Source organism: Phoca vitulina, unplaced genomic scaffold (genome assembly GCF_004348235.1).
Source record: "Phoca vitulina isolate PV1807 unplaced genomic scaffold, GSC_HSeal_1.0 scaffold50, whole genome shotgun sequence".
Lineage (NCBI taxonomy): Eukaryota > Metazoa > Chordata > Mammalia > Carnivora > Phocidae > Phoca > Phoca vitulina.
The window spans coordinates 5,513,333-5,528,310 of NW_022589753.1; the positions used below are offsets into that span (position 1 = coordinate 5,513,333).

General features: G+C 44.9%; 1 protein-coding gene across 2 annotated transcripts in view; it reads right to left on the minus strand.

The window, feature by feature from the left end:
- RAE1 (ribonucleic acid export 1) overlaps nt 1-14,978 on the minus strand; it is a 21,297-nt gene that overhangs the window by 2,771 nt on the left and 3,548 nt on the right. For both annotated transcript variants that reach the window (XR_004297441.1, XM_032387713.1), the window contains exons 3-11: nt 14,850-14,954; nt 12,511-12,603; nt 8,286-8,372; nt 7,026-7,112; nt 6,821-6,892; nt 5,636-5,743; nt 2,535-2,641; nt 2,378-2,453; nt 1,612-1,806 (exon numbers count right to left, since the gene is read on the minus strand). Coding sequence is in view for 1 of the 2 variants with exons in the window: in XM_032387713.1 (XP_032243604.1) it covers nt 1,612-1,806; nt 2,378-2,453; nt 2,535-2,641; nt 5,636-5,743; nt 6,821-6,892; nt 7,026-7,112; nt 8,286-8,372; nt 12,511-12,603; nt 14,850-14,954 (930 nt within the window). In the remaining variant the exon portion in view is untranslated. The remainder of the gene's footprint in view (nt 1-1,611; nt 1,807-2,377; nt 2,454-2,534; nt 2,642-5,635; nt 5,744-6,820; nt 6,893-7,025; nt 7,113-8,285; nt 8,373-12,510; nt 12,604-14,849; nt 14,955-14,978) is intronic.

Here is a 14,978-nt window from a genome sequence, read left to right on the forward strand (position 1 = left end):
GGGGATGACAGCAATACATACGGAAACTTCTGGGGGAGATAAAAGTGTTATCTTAAAACAAGGTTATCTGGACTGTGGTGATGGTTTCACGGGTACATACAGATATTGAAAGTGACCACCGTGCAGGACTACTGCACCCCCAGGATACCTGAGCAAAGCAGCTTCAAGAAACACAGCGCAGCTGCCTGGCCCGCATCAGCACACACCCAGCGAGACAGGGCTCGGGTGTGGAGGCCGGGTGGGCAGGGGGACCGCAGGTAAAGCCACCAGAGACTGGGGACTACCCAGCTCTTTTGAGAGAGAGAGAATCAAAGGTGACACTGAGACCCCCAGTGAACGGACAGTGACTGACTCAAAGGAGGGACCCAGGAGAGGCAGTGAGCCTGGAGGATAAAGGACGCACGGGCGGGAGTTACAAGACTTTCTCTCCTAAGTGAAGGCACTCTGGGCACGCTGTGCATTCACGCTGTTGGGACGAGGATACTGGAAGAGAAGCGGAGTGCGAGCTCAGGAACCAAGTCAGAGACTGAAGGGTCGGTCACTGGTTTGCGTTGGGAGAACCCCAAGGAGAACCAGTCAGGCTAGAGCTGACAGGGAAGGGCGGCACTCAGGAGGCAGCCAAAGGAACAGAAGCTAGTGGTGTTAACCCCACTGATGCGTTCATCAGTCGAGGAAAACAAGGTGTCCCAGCTAGCTTTGGCATGGCCGAAGGCTTCAGTGTGTGCTTACAGATGGAGGACCAGGAGCCGGTGGGCAGGGAGAGAAGGTGCTCGCAGAAGGAGAGAGAACAGAGGGGTGTGAGGGAGTCTGGGGCATGTCTGGGGTGGGAGGCAGGCGGAAGGAAATGGGCCAGGGCAGACAGGCACGCGTGCAGATGAAAGGGAAAGACACTGAGGAGGGCAAAGCCTTTCTGGGTGAGGCCAGCGACCTCACCAGTCAGGAACCTGGGCAGCAAGGGCAGAGCAGGGAAAAGTCTGAAAGGCTGCTGTGGAGAGGGGGCTGGGGGGTGGCATGAGAAAAATGAACAAACAATCCAGGACAACCAGCAGCTGAGAAGCAAACACGTGGGCTGGCTGAGAAACATCAGCTGTTAGCCAGCAGCCTGGAGCCCCAATCCCGCGGTCTGCTCCCCTTACCACCATGCTGGGATGCCTCAAAAATGCAGCCTCGACCCTATCAGCCCCTAACTCCCTTCCCCAGATAATAAGCAAAGCAGCAATGCCTCCAGTGAAAGCCCCATGCTCTGGCCCTGCTGTCCCTCCAGCAGCCCTCACCGTGCCCCCTCATACTCTGGCAACCACCCTGGGCCTCACTGAAGGACTTAGAGCCTCCTGGAGTGACGGCCTCCAGCTCACTCTACTTCTGACCTCACAATGACCAGACCCTTCCCAGGGGCAGGTTCCCAGGGAAAGGCTCTACAGCTATGACTTTGGCCAAATCCCCACACCTTTTGAGGGGACTTGTGCTATTTCCCTTTGCAGTGACGGGATGGTGACCTGCCAAGGTCACCAGCAAGACCAGAGAAGAGTCACAACTCATGCCCAGGCCTTCTGACTCCAGAGCCTGGCACCGCTGCCTTAGAGTTTCCACAGCAGGCCTGGGAATGCTCACCTTTGACCAGTCGTAGCTGGAAGCATAAGCAAATATGTTTCCATTGTGATTGAAGCAGCAAGCCGATATCGGCTGATCTAACTGTTCTGAAGTTTTTAGTTTCGTTCTGGCATCTTTGTCCCAAAAGCTGAATCTACCATCAGATCCCACAGTGGCAAGAGTGCCATGGACAGGATGGAATGCGATCCCATTTACCTGCAAGGATTAACACGCATGATGAGAAGCGGTGGAAAAGGGAGGAGGAATCAGGTTTGTACCGGTATGTGCCTCTGGCTTCACTTGGGAAACAAAAAGTTCAGACTGCCGCTTCATGAGTGCCGGCTGCCCGCGGACCTCAGGAGAAACTAGCCATGCTTCTGTGATCAACTGCCAGCCCAGAACCGAATCGCATCTCTTGTTATGAACACAAGTCAGCAGAAGTTCACGAGTACGTAGCCAGGGACGCCAAGGAGTGGACCTCAGGGAAGTGCCTTTTTCTTTTTCAGCAATCAGCAATTTCTCAGTTTCAACTAAGCGTGTGAGCGGTCGGGCAGCACTGAGAAGGAGGGGGAAGGCCCCAAGAGCCGTCCGCTTGCAGTCAGCAGCAGCGGAGAGCAAAGACGGTCAATGTGGCACAAAAACAGACAACCAGGACCTACAGCGTAATCCATCGATCTATGCCCATGAACATGCACAACGAAAGAGTGAGCCCCGTAATGACTCAGCCACCCACCTCCAAGTTTAGTTTCTAGATGCATTTTCAAGGTTAAGGTTTCTAAAAACGTACCGCGTAGATGTCCTGAGGGGCTGAAGTATTGGTTCCGTTCGAGCGGTGACATTTGAAGGTAAAGTTATCTTTGGCGCTGAAAAGCAAAGGCTCAACTGAGTTTTCCTTTCTGAAAAAGTCTCAAGTGAAAATTCGCAAGCAAATGGAGCCCACTTACGGATTTGGGGGGTTGATGTAGTGAATAGCAACCCTCCCCTCAATGCTTCCCAGGGCGAAACCAGTCGGCTTGTTCTGTTTGTCTTTAAAAATAGCCACACATCGATGCTATGGTTTGAAAGAAAATAGTATGTTATCCCAAAGTAAAATACAAGATTTCATAACTAAGTGAAGGTAAATAACGTTCACCTCATTTTTGGGTTTCACAAAAACCAGAAACATATTATACAAACACGGTCAATTATTTCTAGTCCTCCACCAAGCGTTATTTTCTACCTCTATTCAGCCACGTGACTTTACGAACAAACTGCGGACCACATGCTTGTGTCTGGCGCTGCTCTTCCTTTACCGCCGGAAGGGCCTGCTGTCCTTCCAGCAGTGCACACACCCCCTTGAACCCCACCCGTTCCTATTCCAGTACTGGCCCCCGTTTCACAGCCCACCACTAACCAAGTGGGCACGCTGCAGCAACTCACCCAATGTTTCTGCACCTCTGCTTCCCCAAATGGAGAAGGGAAATAGCATCTGCCCAGCGATCACAGGGGAAACAAAGGTCACGTGGGAGAGTGGACGTGACCTGCACTTTTTTTTTTTTTTTGTGACCAGCGCTTTCTAAACTGCGACCACACGATGCAGAAGCAACACGCTGCACTTGATCTAACACCGGTTCTGGGGACCCAAAGGAGGGTCTCCTGGACTCTACAAAAGATCCCACAGAAGAGCCCATGACCCAGCCGCTTGGGCAGAGGAGAAGCCAGGGCCTGGGTCCTGACTCCCTCTTTCCCGTCGTGACAACCTGGCCTACTCCAGAGGACCACCCACCCTACCCAAACTGAGGTTCTATCTTCCGTGAGGAGTTCAGGAGGCATGGGGGCAGGATCAGAGCCTCTGGATGAAGCCACAGAGAATGAAGGTAAAGAGCAGTTTCTGTCATTATGACAGTTGCTAGAGCACACAAATTTCCTAAGTAAAAGGAAAAATACATGCTAGTTCTATTTCCTTATCATTTGCCTTTTTTGAACAAGCAGCTCATTACTTTTGAGAGTGGAAAAAAAATTAATGAAAAGAGGCAAAAGCCTGTAAGTCAGCAGGAACCATGACTGTGCCTCCCATGCTCGGCACAGAGACAGCAACTGCACACCTCTGGGGGGCACCATTTATAAGAACACAACCACACAGTGGCCCTATGCAAAGACTGAGGGCCTGCCTCAGCAAATCAAAGACCAGGGTGCATGGCACAGGTAGCAGGAAATGAAGCCAGTTAGACTAGGTTTTGTCAAGGAATTTGGGATTTATTCAAAGGGAAATGAGGAGTCAGTGCTGAGTTTTTAAGGAGAGGTGTGGCAAAGTCAGATGTGCCATTGTAAGAGCCCCCTGACCCATGCATGGAGAGTGGATCAAAGGAGGGACAAGATCTAAGCTCTTACAGTCACAAAAGGAGACTCGGATTAGATGTGGCAGGAGGGAAGGAGCAAAATGAACAGATTCCAAAACACCTGCAGGGCAGAAGGGAACCTGGAGATCAGTGAGATAGGAGAAAAGGAGGGGGAGCAGATCAAGGGTGACTTCCAGATTTCCAGCTTAGGCAAGAGCAGGTGGAGGTCCCATCTCATGAGATGCAGAGCACATGGGGAGGAGGCGGCTGAGGGTGGTAGGCAGGAGCAGGTTAAGGTTGTTTGTTCACTCAGCAAACATCTGCAGAAACCTTCTATGCATTAGACCTGGTTCTAGGAGCTGAGGACGAGGTGGCAACAAAGAGAAATCTCTGCTCCGCCTGAATTTACATTCTAGTGGACAACATGAAACAGAATACGTAAAACATGTACGCGGGTAGATCTTTAAGGTATATACATACACACACAGTTTTGGGGAAAACAGCCAGTGAGAAGCCTGAAAAGAGGTAACATCTAAAGATCTGCAGAAAGTGGTCCCAGGTTTGGTGTGAGATACTGCTGGGCTGAAATGCTGGGAGACACGCAAAGGAGCTGTCAGACTGTGGGTGTCCTGACGTCTGTTAGGGATCTGAGTCCCCAGACCACAAGGTAGACTTAACTGACAGCAAGGACAGGAGATGAGGTTCTGCTTCAGTAGAGAAGGGGGCAGGCAAGGGCAGAGGCCTGGGGAGCTCCAACATGCAGCAACAACCATCAAGGAAGACGAAGTAGCCACCGGAGAGGCAGTGGGTAAGAGGTGGGCATTAGAGAGGCCAGGGGCAGGGTGTTTAAGAACATGTCAGAACATGAACGCTGCTCTGTGAGCTAAATGAGGGCTGGTCAGCGTCCCCAGAATTATGGATGAGGAAGCCATCGGTGGCCAAGCCAAAAACAGTTTCGGTGGAGTAACGGGGGCAGAAGCCTCAAAGGAGTCGCGTGAGAAATGAGTGGGAGGTAAGGAAACTAAGAAAACTCATGTGAGATGCTTAACTGCAAAGGAAAAGGGGTCCAGGTGGTACCGGAGGATGTGGGGCAAGAGAGTTTGCTTTCTAGGATGAATGAGACTGGAGCACGTATCCGTGCTAGGGGTGCCAATGGGGGGGTGGGGGGCAAGTGTCCAGATATCCCTGGAGGAGGGGGGTCACCATGGAGCCCCACCACAAAACCAGCATTCAGAGCACAGACTTCACCTAACTGGCAGGAGAAAGGCAGGGAAAGATGCAGGCGCAGGCAGACTTCTAGATTCCCCAGGAAGAAGGTAAGAAGCTCCCCACCACTATGTTCTCTGAGCAGGAGCCAAGCTGATCTGCTGAGACAAAGGCTTGAGGAGGGAGAGCCTAGAGAGTCTGTGGCGGGTGGGAGACTGCACGGAAAAGCCTAGTGTTGTGTGGGCCCAATGAAGGCAGAGCGGAGGCTGGGCGCTAGGACCCGACGGAGCCCACCCACGGAGGCACACAACTGTATACAGCAGTGTCCAGCCATCCAGGGGCACCTCTGGAGACAACAGAGAAGTTGGGCTCCTCCAGGGATGGACAGTATCTACCCACAAAATACGTGTGCTTGTATCCTTAAACTCACCCCTTTAAAAATACTTCTAGGTGTCTGAAAGTACAACTATACTCCACACGTGACACAAAGTACACACTTCCTGATCTTACATGTGACTCACCTGATGTTTCAGTGGAGATTCTATCCTCCTGAATTCAGAAGGTTGATTCTCTAACTGGTAGACAATCAGTCCTCTCTCTGCAGTTGCCACCACGGCCATAGGGTAGATCTAGGGAACGGAGGGAAGCAGAGACATGATTAAAATGAAGGAATGTGTTTTTTTAAATACCAAAATATTAGATCCATGTTTTTAGACTCAGAAAAATTAAGTCTGAATTTTTTTTAAGTTTAAAAAATCCAATGATATCACAACATTCTTCATGAAAATCTAGGGAAATAATTATTTGAAAGAACATCCATTTTTAAAAGACTCATTTTTTACAACTATAAACTATAGGATTTTTTTTTTTAAATACTGAGGAATAGAGAAGAAGTGAAAATCACCTACACCACCCTTTCAAATGCTAACTGCTGTTAATATCATGCTATGTTTTCCTCTAGGGCTTCTCCGGGCATCATGCATGCTTATGTATATATGTATGTATGTTCCTACATAATTTATGTCCTTCACTCAAGGCGTGTATTCCAAGAATACTAGCTGTTGCTGTCCAATATTCCCTCAAACGAGTTCATTTAACCTCACTGGTCTTGTTGGCTTATCAGGCCACATCCAAGCTTTCATTACATTATACAGAACAAAGACCATCTGTGTCTTTTTTTCTCATGATAAATTCCTAAAAGTGGAATTACTGGCCGTTAGCACAAAACTGGAAGACTTATAACCAAATGGACAGAGAAAGTTCTTGTTTCTCTTCCACTCAGTCCCCAAAGATCCAACACCACACCACACATTACTGCCCACTTTCCTACAGCCACAACAGATGTTATATACTGATGGCATGCGGCCATTTGAACTATATCCTCTGTGTTTTATTATTCAAGTTAGAGGGATTTTTAGATTACCCTCTAACTGCAAACTGTCGTAAGGTAAGAAATTTGTACTCCTCTTAAAAGGATATATATTGGGCGCCTGGGTGGCTCAGTTGGTTAAGCGACTGCCTTCGGCTCAGGTCATGATCCTGGAGTCCCGGGATCGAGTCCCACATCGGGCTCCCTGCTCAGCAGGGAGTCTGCTTCTCCCTCTGACCCTCCTCCCTCTCGTGCTCTCTCTCATTCTCTCTCTCGCAAATAAAAAAAAAAAAAATTAAAAAAAAAAAGGATATATATTAAGTTAGAAATCCCTCACCACATCGGCACAGTAACATCTTTCAGGGAGCTGCAAAACCATCATGGGATTTGATGATCGTGTATCCCAAAACTAAAAGCAAAAAAAAAAAAAAAAAAAAAAAAAAAAAGCCAGTAAGCGACCATTCAGAGCTATCGTCCAAACAGTGTACGAATTAATGTCACTCCTGGTCAGGCCGTGCAGTCCCCTCACTGGTGTATCATACCTTCAAAGTCTTATCCCAACTCCCGGTCATCACACAGCTGTAGTTTGGTGCTTTGATCCAATGTATGGTTTTCACAGGAGCATCGTGCTTGCAAGAAGACAAAATCAAAACAGATCAAGATAAATGTTAACTATGTGTAAGCAGCTTCAGTTCTGGAAACTCAAAGAGAAGGCATAAATTTAAATACTGAGGTCAGGGGCGCCTGGGTGGCTCAGTCGTTAAGTGTCTGCCTCCGGCTCGGGTCATGATCCCAGGGTCCTGGGATCAAGCCCCGCGTCGGACTCCCCACTCCGCGGGAGGCCTGCTTCTCCCTCTCCTACTCCCCTTGCTTGTGGAATTCCCTCTCTCTCTGTCAAATAAATAAAATCTTAAAAAATAAATAAATAAATAAATAAACACTGAGGTCATACCAAACACCAAAGGATATCCAAGCCCTTCCCAATGACCGTGACATTCAATTTAACCTAAGAACATAGATCTACTTTCCATCCTGACAAACATTAATTTTATTTTACCCATAATGAGAGTCAAAGTAAGCCCCTCCCTAGGGAGATATTCAGAAATAACTAGTTGGGAACTCTACAGTTTCATTTATTGACTAAGGTGACGTGAATGAAGAGATCAAAGAGATGCTTCTGGTACAGTCACACATACTGCGAGCTCAGAGTAGGTAATGCCTTTCTGAAAACGGTTTTGGGTCAAGAGGCCCCCCTTCCCAACCAGGTCAGACCCTTTGGTTCTCGCGTCTTTGAGCTTCATTACTTGTGCCCTTCCCGCCTGCTGTTCCTAGTAAAAGCTCCAGGAGCGCGTGCAAACGTTCCTCTTACTCACTGCTGTGTCTCTACTCCTACCAGCAGTGCCGGGCACAGAGCAGGCCTTCAGTAAATACTCGTCAAATGAACCAGTGTCCAAACGCAGTTGGTAAAAGGCAAGCCACACATGGCTGTCAGAACGTCGAACACATGAATGCTGAGGCCCACCTGTGACACCTGTCTTTTACAGGCTTTAATATCACTAACTCCTTAGGACACCATCCTTACCTACACACATACAGAAGACCCATGACAGACCATCTGTGAAACACCAATAGGACTAAGAGTGGTTATTACCCTGGTGTTACTCTGATGCTAAAGAGGTTTCTGGAATGCATAAGTCTAACTGATCTGGTAGAGTCAACTGCATTTCTTCTATACTAGAGAATTAGAATTTAAAAGTCATCACCACCCCGGCACCAGCCTTTCTGGGCGCAGCGTTTATTACCTGTGCAATCTGTATTGCCTGGTTACTGTTGAGGTCCCACATTTTGGCAGTTTTATCACATGATGCTGTAAATACTTTGCTCCCATCCTAAAAGAAAATCAAGAAAATCTGTCACTCTAAAAAAATATATATACAATTTCCATCTGTATGTTAGGTTGATCATATTGAGGCAGGTTTTGTTTTGCAATTTTTATTTTTCTAATTATTGGGGAGCCAGTGTATTATAAACTCACTGTCACATACGAAACACATTTTTCGCTCTGTTTCTTCATTACTGATTTATTTTCCTAAGAGATACCAAATAAACAGGATAAAAAAATTCAAACAACATGTGAAGTTATACAGGGAAAATGAAGTCTCCCGCCCCTGACCCTCTCCTTTCTCATGGGCCACTGACTACCTTCCATGAGTAGTTTTTACAAATCCTGCATCCATATGTAGTAGGGGCCACTTACACATATTCTTCTTCTGGTTAATTTCAAGCCTTTTTTTTTTTTTTTAAGATTTTTATTTATTTTATTTGACAGAGCACGAGCGAGCACACAAGCAGGAAGAGCAGCAGGCAGAGGGAGAGGATGAGGGAGAAGCAGACTCTCCGCAGAGAAGAGAGACCAACTCGAGGCTCGATCCCAGGATCCCAGGACCATGACCCAAGCCAAAGGCAGACACTTAACCAACTGAGCCACCTAGGTGCCCCAATTTCAAGTCTTTTTTGATCAATTTCAAGCCTTCACAAAAGTTGCAAGAATAAAAACAATGAACACCCACAAACCCTTCACCTAGAATCACCAATGGTAAACATTTTGGCACATTTAGTGCATCGTTCTCTCTTTATATACACACACATGCATTTATTATCATTATACGTTTGTTCAGCTACGTATCTGATAGCATTCTAAAGTGCACACCATAAAACTACACTAATTTTCAATAATCATTGGTCCTATGAAAACTACAGAACAGCTTAACAAATTAGCAATCATTGTGTAGTGGTTTTAAAAATATTCAAATATAGAACTCATAAATGAAGTCATATATGAAAAAACACAGGATAATTTTTAGAAAGAGAAAAACTAAATGGAAAGCCTAGACCAGTGGTTAGCAAATTTCTTCTTAAAGAGCCATTTATTTAGTGAATAACTCCTTAGCTTGAAAGCAGCCATACACGTTATGTAAATGAATGTGGCTGTGCGCCAATAAAACTTTATTTACAAAAATAGGCAGTGGGCCATTTCTGGCCCATGGGCCATAGTCTGCTGACCAGTGACCTAGATTATCTCATTTCTGGTTCCAAAGCTCAAAGATTTACTGCCATCCTTCCTTAGCAACAATTTCTTCCCATATAAAGTCACCAGTTCTCCAACTGAAAGAAAAGATAAAACCTGCTTCTCTATCAGTGAAGTTATAAGGGTAACTCCATAAATCCTTAGAAAGATACCCATGTATGTCGTGGGCTACCCTGAGATTGAGCGACACACTGGCCTCTCAACCTCATTATAAAATGCCCATCCTACGGCTGTAATCAGCACCACGGAGCAGCAGGCCAGATCCCACTGGGCATACCTATACGGAGGCTAATCTAGCAAAAGCCATGGCAGAGAAACAGTATTTGCAAGTGCTCTCCAGCCAGCTGCTCCCCACCCTGCTATGGCCACACAGCGAACCATGTGTTCTTACAGCGCTGAAGAATCATCTTCACCAAGTTTGGGTTTTATGCTTCCAAGGTAACTCTGGCGCTTTTGTGCTTCTGTGGTGGTGTTATATGTGTACCTTCCTCTCCCAAACGCTCTTCCCACCTCCCACACGAGCCCGTTCCCCTTCCTGTAAGCCTCCGAGGGAGGCTGTCAAGCACAGGGGTTCTGGAGCCAGGAAGGTCTGGGTCTGGGCCTCGACCTAGCCATTCACTACGTTCCCTCAGACAAGTCTGTCAACTAACCCCGTGTTAGCCACTTTATGTAGATGCAGTCTAGCTGCCACAAAGTTCTACCATCTGCAATTCTGTCTGTCCTGAATATGGTTATTTGCCCATCTTGCCTACTTCCCTTTCCACTATATCCCCAGGGCTTTAGCATACTAGAGGAGCCTGATAATTATTTGCTTAATTAAATATCATCTGTTGTAATTATTATTACCTTCATGTTACAAATGAGGAAACAAACACAGACAGATTAAGAAACCTGCCAAAATCAAAATGCTGAAGAGTTAGAGCCCAAATTTGAACTAGAGCTGGATGATACAATGCTCAAAAAGCTACAGGCACAGGGTTCATTTCTCTTTGAAGATTCAGTTCAACTTGTCTCCTCAGTGAGGCCTTCACGGCACCCCTCCAAAAATTTATAGCTGCTTTCTGTGTTCCCTACAAGCCAGCACCAGGACACCCTGACCCTCTCAGAGCTCGGCTCACTATGTTAGAACTCTTCATTACCGTGTTTGATTCTTCCATTAGATGACACACAACTTGGAGAAAGGAAATAGCTGTCTTTGTTTTTTGTAAATGCCAACAGCCACTCAGTAACATGTGGGCAACAGAATTCCTTTATCAGTTAATTCTACTTCTTATTCTACTTTGTAAGAAACTTTACATTCTGATCTGTTACCCAATCGTAAAAAAAAAGATTTTCAACTTACTCAAGTTGCTGCTTTTCCACATGTAAACTAAAAATAAGTTGTATCTGCAATCACTTTTCAAATTGTTTTCACAAGTCTATTATTGTCTCATAATAATCCAAATCAGGTATGTCAAGAAAACATTTTTCAGATGACAAAAATGCTCAGAGAAGCCTATCATAGCTAATGATGAAAACGGGAGCAATTCTGTCTCCTAAACCATTTCAAAATATTTATAAATAGAATCATTTCTTAGTTATAAAATCAAATAAGATCACATAAATGAATGGTGTAATTTGAAAATGACAACATAAAATAAAAGTAGTTTGGCAATTTCTCACAAAATTAAACATATATGTAACATACAACACAGCAATCCCACTACTAGATATTAACCCCAGAGAAATGAAAACTTTTGTTCACAGAAAATCCAGTACACAATTGTTTACAGCGGCATTATTTGTAATGACCACAATGGGAAACAATCCAAATGTCCTCCTAGTGAACAAACGGTGACACATTCACACAATGGGATACCGCTCAGCGAGAAGGACACCTACTGACTGACATAACGACCTGCATGGGTCTCAGGTGCATTCTGCTGAGTGAAAGCAGCCAGACTCCAAGATGACAGGACTAGTCACGTGACATTCTGGGACAGAAAACACATCGGTGGTTTCCAGCAGCGAGAAACTGAGGAGCACGTGACTGAAGGGCAGGAGGGAATCTGGGGCTGTACTGTTCTGTACCCTGACCACAACTCTACGCATTTCTCTAAACTGACAAAATTATACACTAAAAAGGTTCAATTTTATTGTCTGCAATTCATAACTAATGAATCTGACTAAAAATTACATATAAGGCCTGACAGGGGCCTGGAGGCTTGGCTTCCTCAACATGGAGGTGCATCTGTCTGCCCCCGTCACTCGGGCCCCCGTTTTCTTGCCTCTGCTGGGCTCAGCTGCTGGGCAGCAGTGGCAGAAGGGAGAGAAAGGCTGAGCTGTCCACTGGCACTGGCTCCTCCTTTATGAAGGGGACAGGCCCCTTTACAGCTGCAGCTCTTGCTGTGGCTCACCAGTTACCTTCCCTCTGGTGCACCTTTGGGAAGGGTCCCTTCGATACATCCTCCCCTATCAAAAACTCACAGCCAAATAAACTTGAACATATTTGCTTGTATTACTGATGCTCAGGATCTGGGAGGAAAAAGAATTCCAAAAACCCCAAAAACTTCAAATACCTATTAATAGAAAAGGATTCTTTTATTCTCTAGGATTTACCTTCTGGGATACTAAATTTCTAATTTTAAAATGACAAAAATTCATGGCATAAACGTAGGAAGAGCTTCCAGAAATAATTCAATTGTTTGCTTAAGGTAACATGTCAATAAAATGAGCTTTTTATGCAAGAAAAACTCAAATAAACTGAAGCTAACATTAACTGACTACATTAGGAATATCAATAAATTATTGTACTGACACTCAGAAACTTAGAATTCCAATAATGTGTATACATACATGCTATTTGTGGCTCAGGTTATATAAAAGTAGAAATATATAAATACTCTAGGTAACACATGATTTTATGTTGTAGAAAACATGAAAAATGGAATGAAACTTACATCACTCCAGCAGACATCTAACACAGGCCCCGTGTGCATCTGCTGGGCTTTTGGAATAGTCTGTCCACTATCTTGAACTTCCCAGCAGCGAACCTACAGTAATATGACAAATTAATGCAAATACAGCAACTTATGACATTTTACATGCATTTAACACCCAATAACTGATGGGGTGCAACTTAAATATACACAAACTTCTCATATAAACCTAATTATCTAACTTTAAGAATAAAGCAATTGAGGGCCGCCTGGGTGGCGCAGTCGGTCAGGCGTCCGACTCATGGTTTCGGCTCAGGTCATGATCTCAGGGTCGTGGGATCGAGCCCTGCGTTGGGCTCCGGGCTCATCTCAGAGTCTGCTTGAGATCTCTCCCTCTGCCCCTCCTGCTCGTGCTCCCTCCCTAAAATAAACAAACAAATCTTAAAAAAAAAATAAAGCAATTGAAAAGTCTACTCAAGGAGCTATTTCCCTATTCCTATTTTCCAAGCCATCAAAATATACAAATTCTTTTGCTTACACCTAAAACTGCGGATAAATTTCTCATCGCATCTGTGAGATACATCTGTCTTCTGAAGTACAATGTTATCCATCACCATCCAGACAACCAAGACCACAGGGGAAACTTACCTTTCTTCTCTGAATATTCTGGTTTTTTACATCATTTTTTCCCCTGATTATAAATGTAATGCATTTTACTTGAGAGATTTTGTAAATATGACAAGAAAATAAAAAATCCCCTTACTCCCACCAGACTATAGTTAATAGTTCGTTGTGCTTTCAGTGTTTCTATGCACACATATTTTCTTCAAAAAACTAGATTATAGAGTACCTTCACTCTTTTAACTGAAGCTTTTCTCCCTTGCATTATTAACTGCCATTAAATATTCTTCTAACATTTTTCAGCAGTGAATCATGTGAAGTCTTTCCAGAAACATGTAGAAACCAAACCTGCTCAACCATGACTACCTTCCTCCTCCTCCTGTTCTCTCCTCAACCCCCCGCTACCCCCACTGTTGCATAAAAATCTTTTCCAAAACTTTTAAAATGGTTTTCCAGCACACAAACATACCATAAAATACATTATTTGTTATTACAATTTTCAAAACTTCCACTAGCATGAAGACTTTTTAAAATGAGATTGGGACACCCGGGTGGCTCAGTTCGTAAAGCATCTACCTTCAGCTCAGGTCATGATCCCAGGGTCTTGGGATCAAGTCCTGCATCGGGCTCCTTGCTCAGCAGAGCAGGGACCCTGCTTCTCCCCATGCCTGCCGCTCCCCCTGCTTGTGCGCTCTTTCTGACAAATAAATAAAATCTTTTAAATAAAATAAAAATAAAATACAATACAATGAGGCAGTATCAGGTAGTGGCTAGGAGTACAGATCCGGGGTCACACTGCTGGGGCAGCATCCCGGCTGCTGCTTCCTTAGATGTGGGACATGGGCCAGTTATTCTACATCTCTAACTTTCATAACCTGTGTCAGAAGATGGAGGACAGTAGGATCACTGCGTTAGCTGTTAAGGGATTAATTCAGTTATGCACATAAAGTACATTATTGGAGATCTTCCTCAAGCCCCAGAGGGGAACCACTGAGATGCAGGGGTATAAACTTAAGGATTTCTGATAAATATTGCCAATTAGCCTTCAGAAGAGCTGTACCAATTTATATACCCACCAGCAGTACATGTAAGGTCTCAGCTTTTTTTTTTTTTTGCTGGGATCAAGTGTTATTTTTTTAAACTTCTCATTTTGTTAACTTGACAGGGTCTCCATCACAGAAGTTTGAATTTATCTGCTGAGTGTGGCTGAATGGTTCAAGTTCACACTGATGGGCCACCTGCACTCCTTTTGCAAAGTGCCTCTTCACATCCTTTGCTTATTTTTCTACCAGAGTTTTTATCTTTCCTTTTGTGCACTATGATTTCTTGTCTTTCTTTTTGTACACAATAGGTTAAGTATAACGTCTATGCGGGATGTGTGCTATATCCGAAATTGAAAAAAGTTTACCATTTGCCTTAAGACATTTTCAGGATACCTATAAGTTTATGTATACCACCATGGATAACAGTCATTCTCAATGATACTACATTTGATTTGGGAATCCATGTCAAGTTACTGAACTAGAGTAGGAATTTTTGAGTGATATGATCATGCTTTTTTAACAAAAATCAGTGTAACAAGTGATGTCTGCCCTACTCAGAAGGGTCACACCCACTGATTTCTTTAAAAAGGTCACCTCTGTTTCATTCACTTGGGAAAGAATGAAGCCGAATGGAAAGCTAACCTTGCCCATACAAAGAGATAAGACTTCTAGAACATGCACATAAGGAGCACTTACGTCATTAGCCCACGATCCTGCAATAAGAAAGTTGCCGGGCAAGGTTGGTGGGCTAAAAGATAGACAACCAATGCTGTCATCAGGAGAGGATGTTACTTCAATATCCTGGGGGGGGGGGGGGGGGGGGGG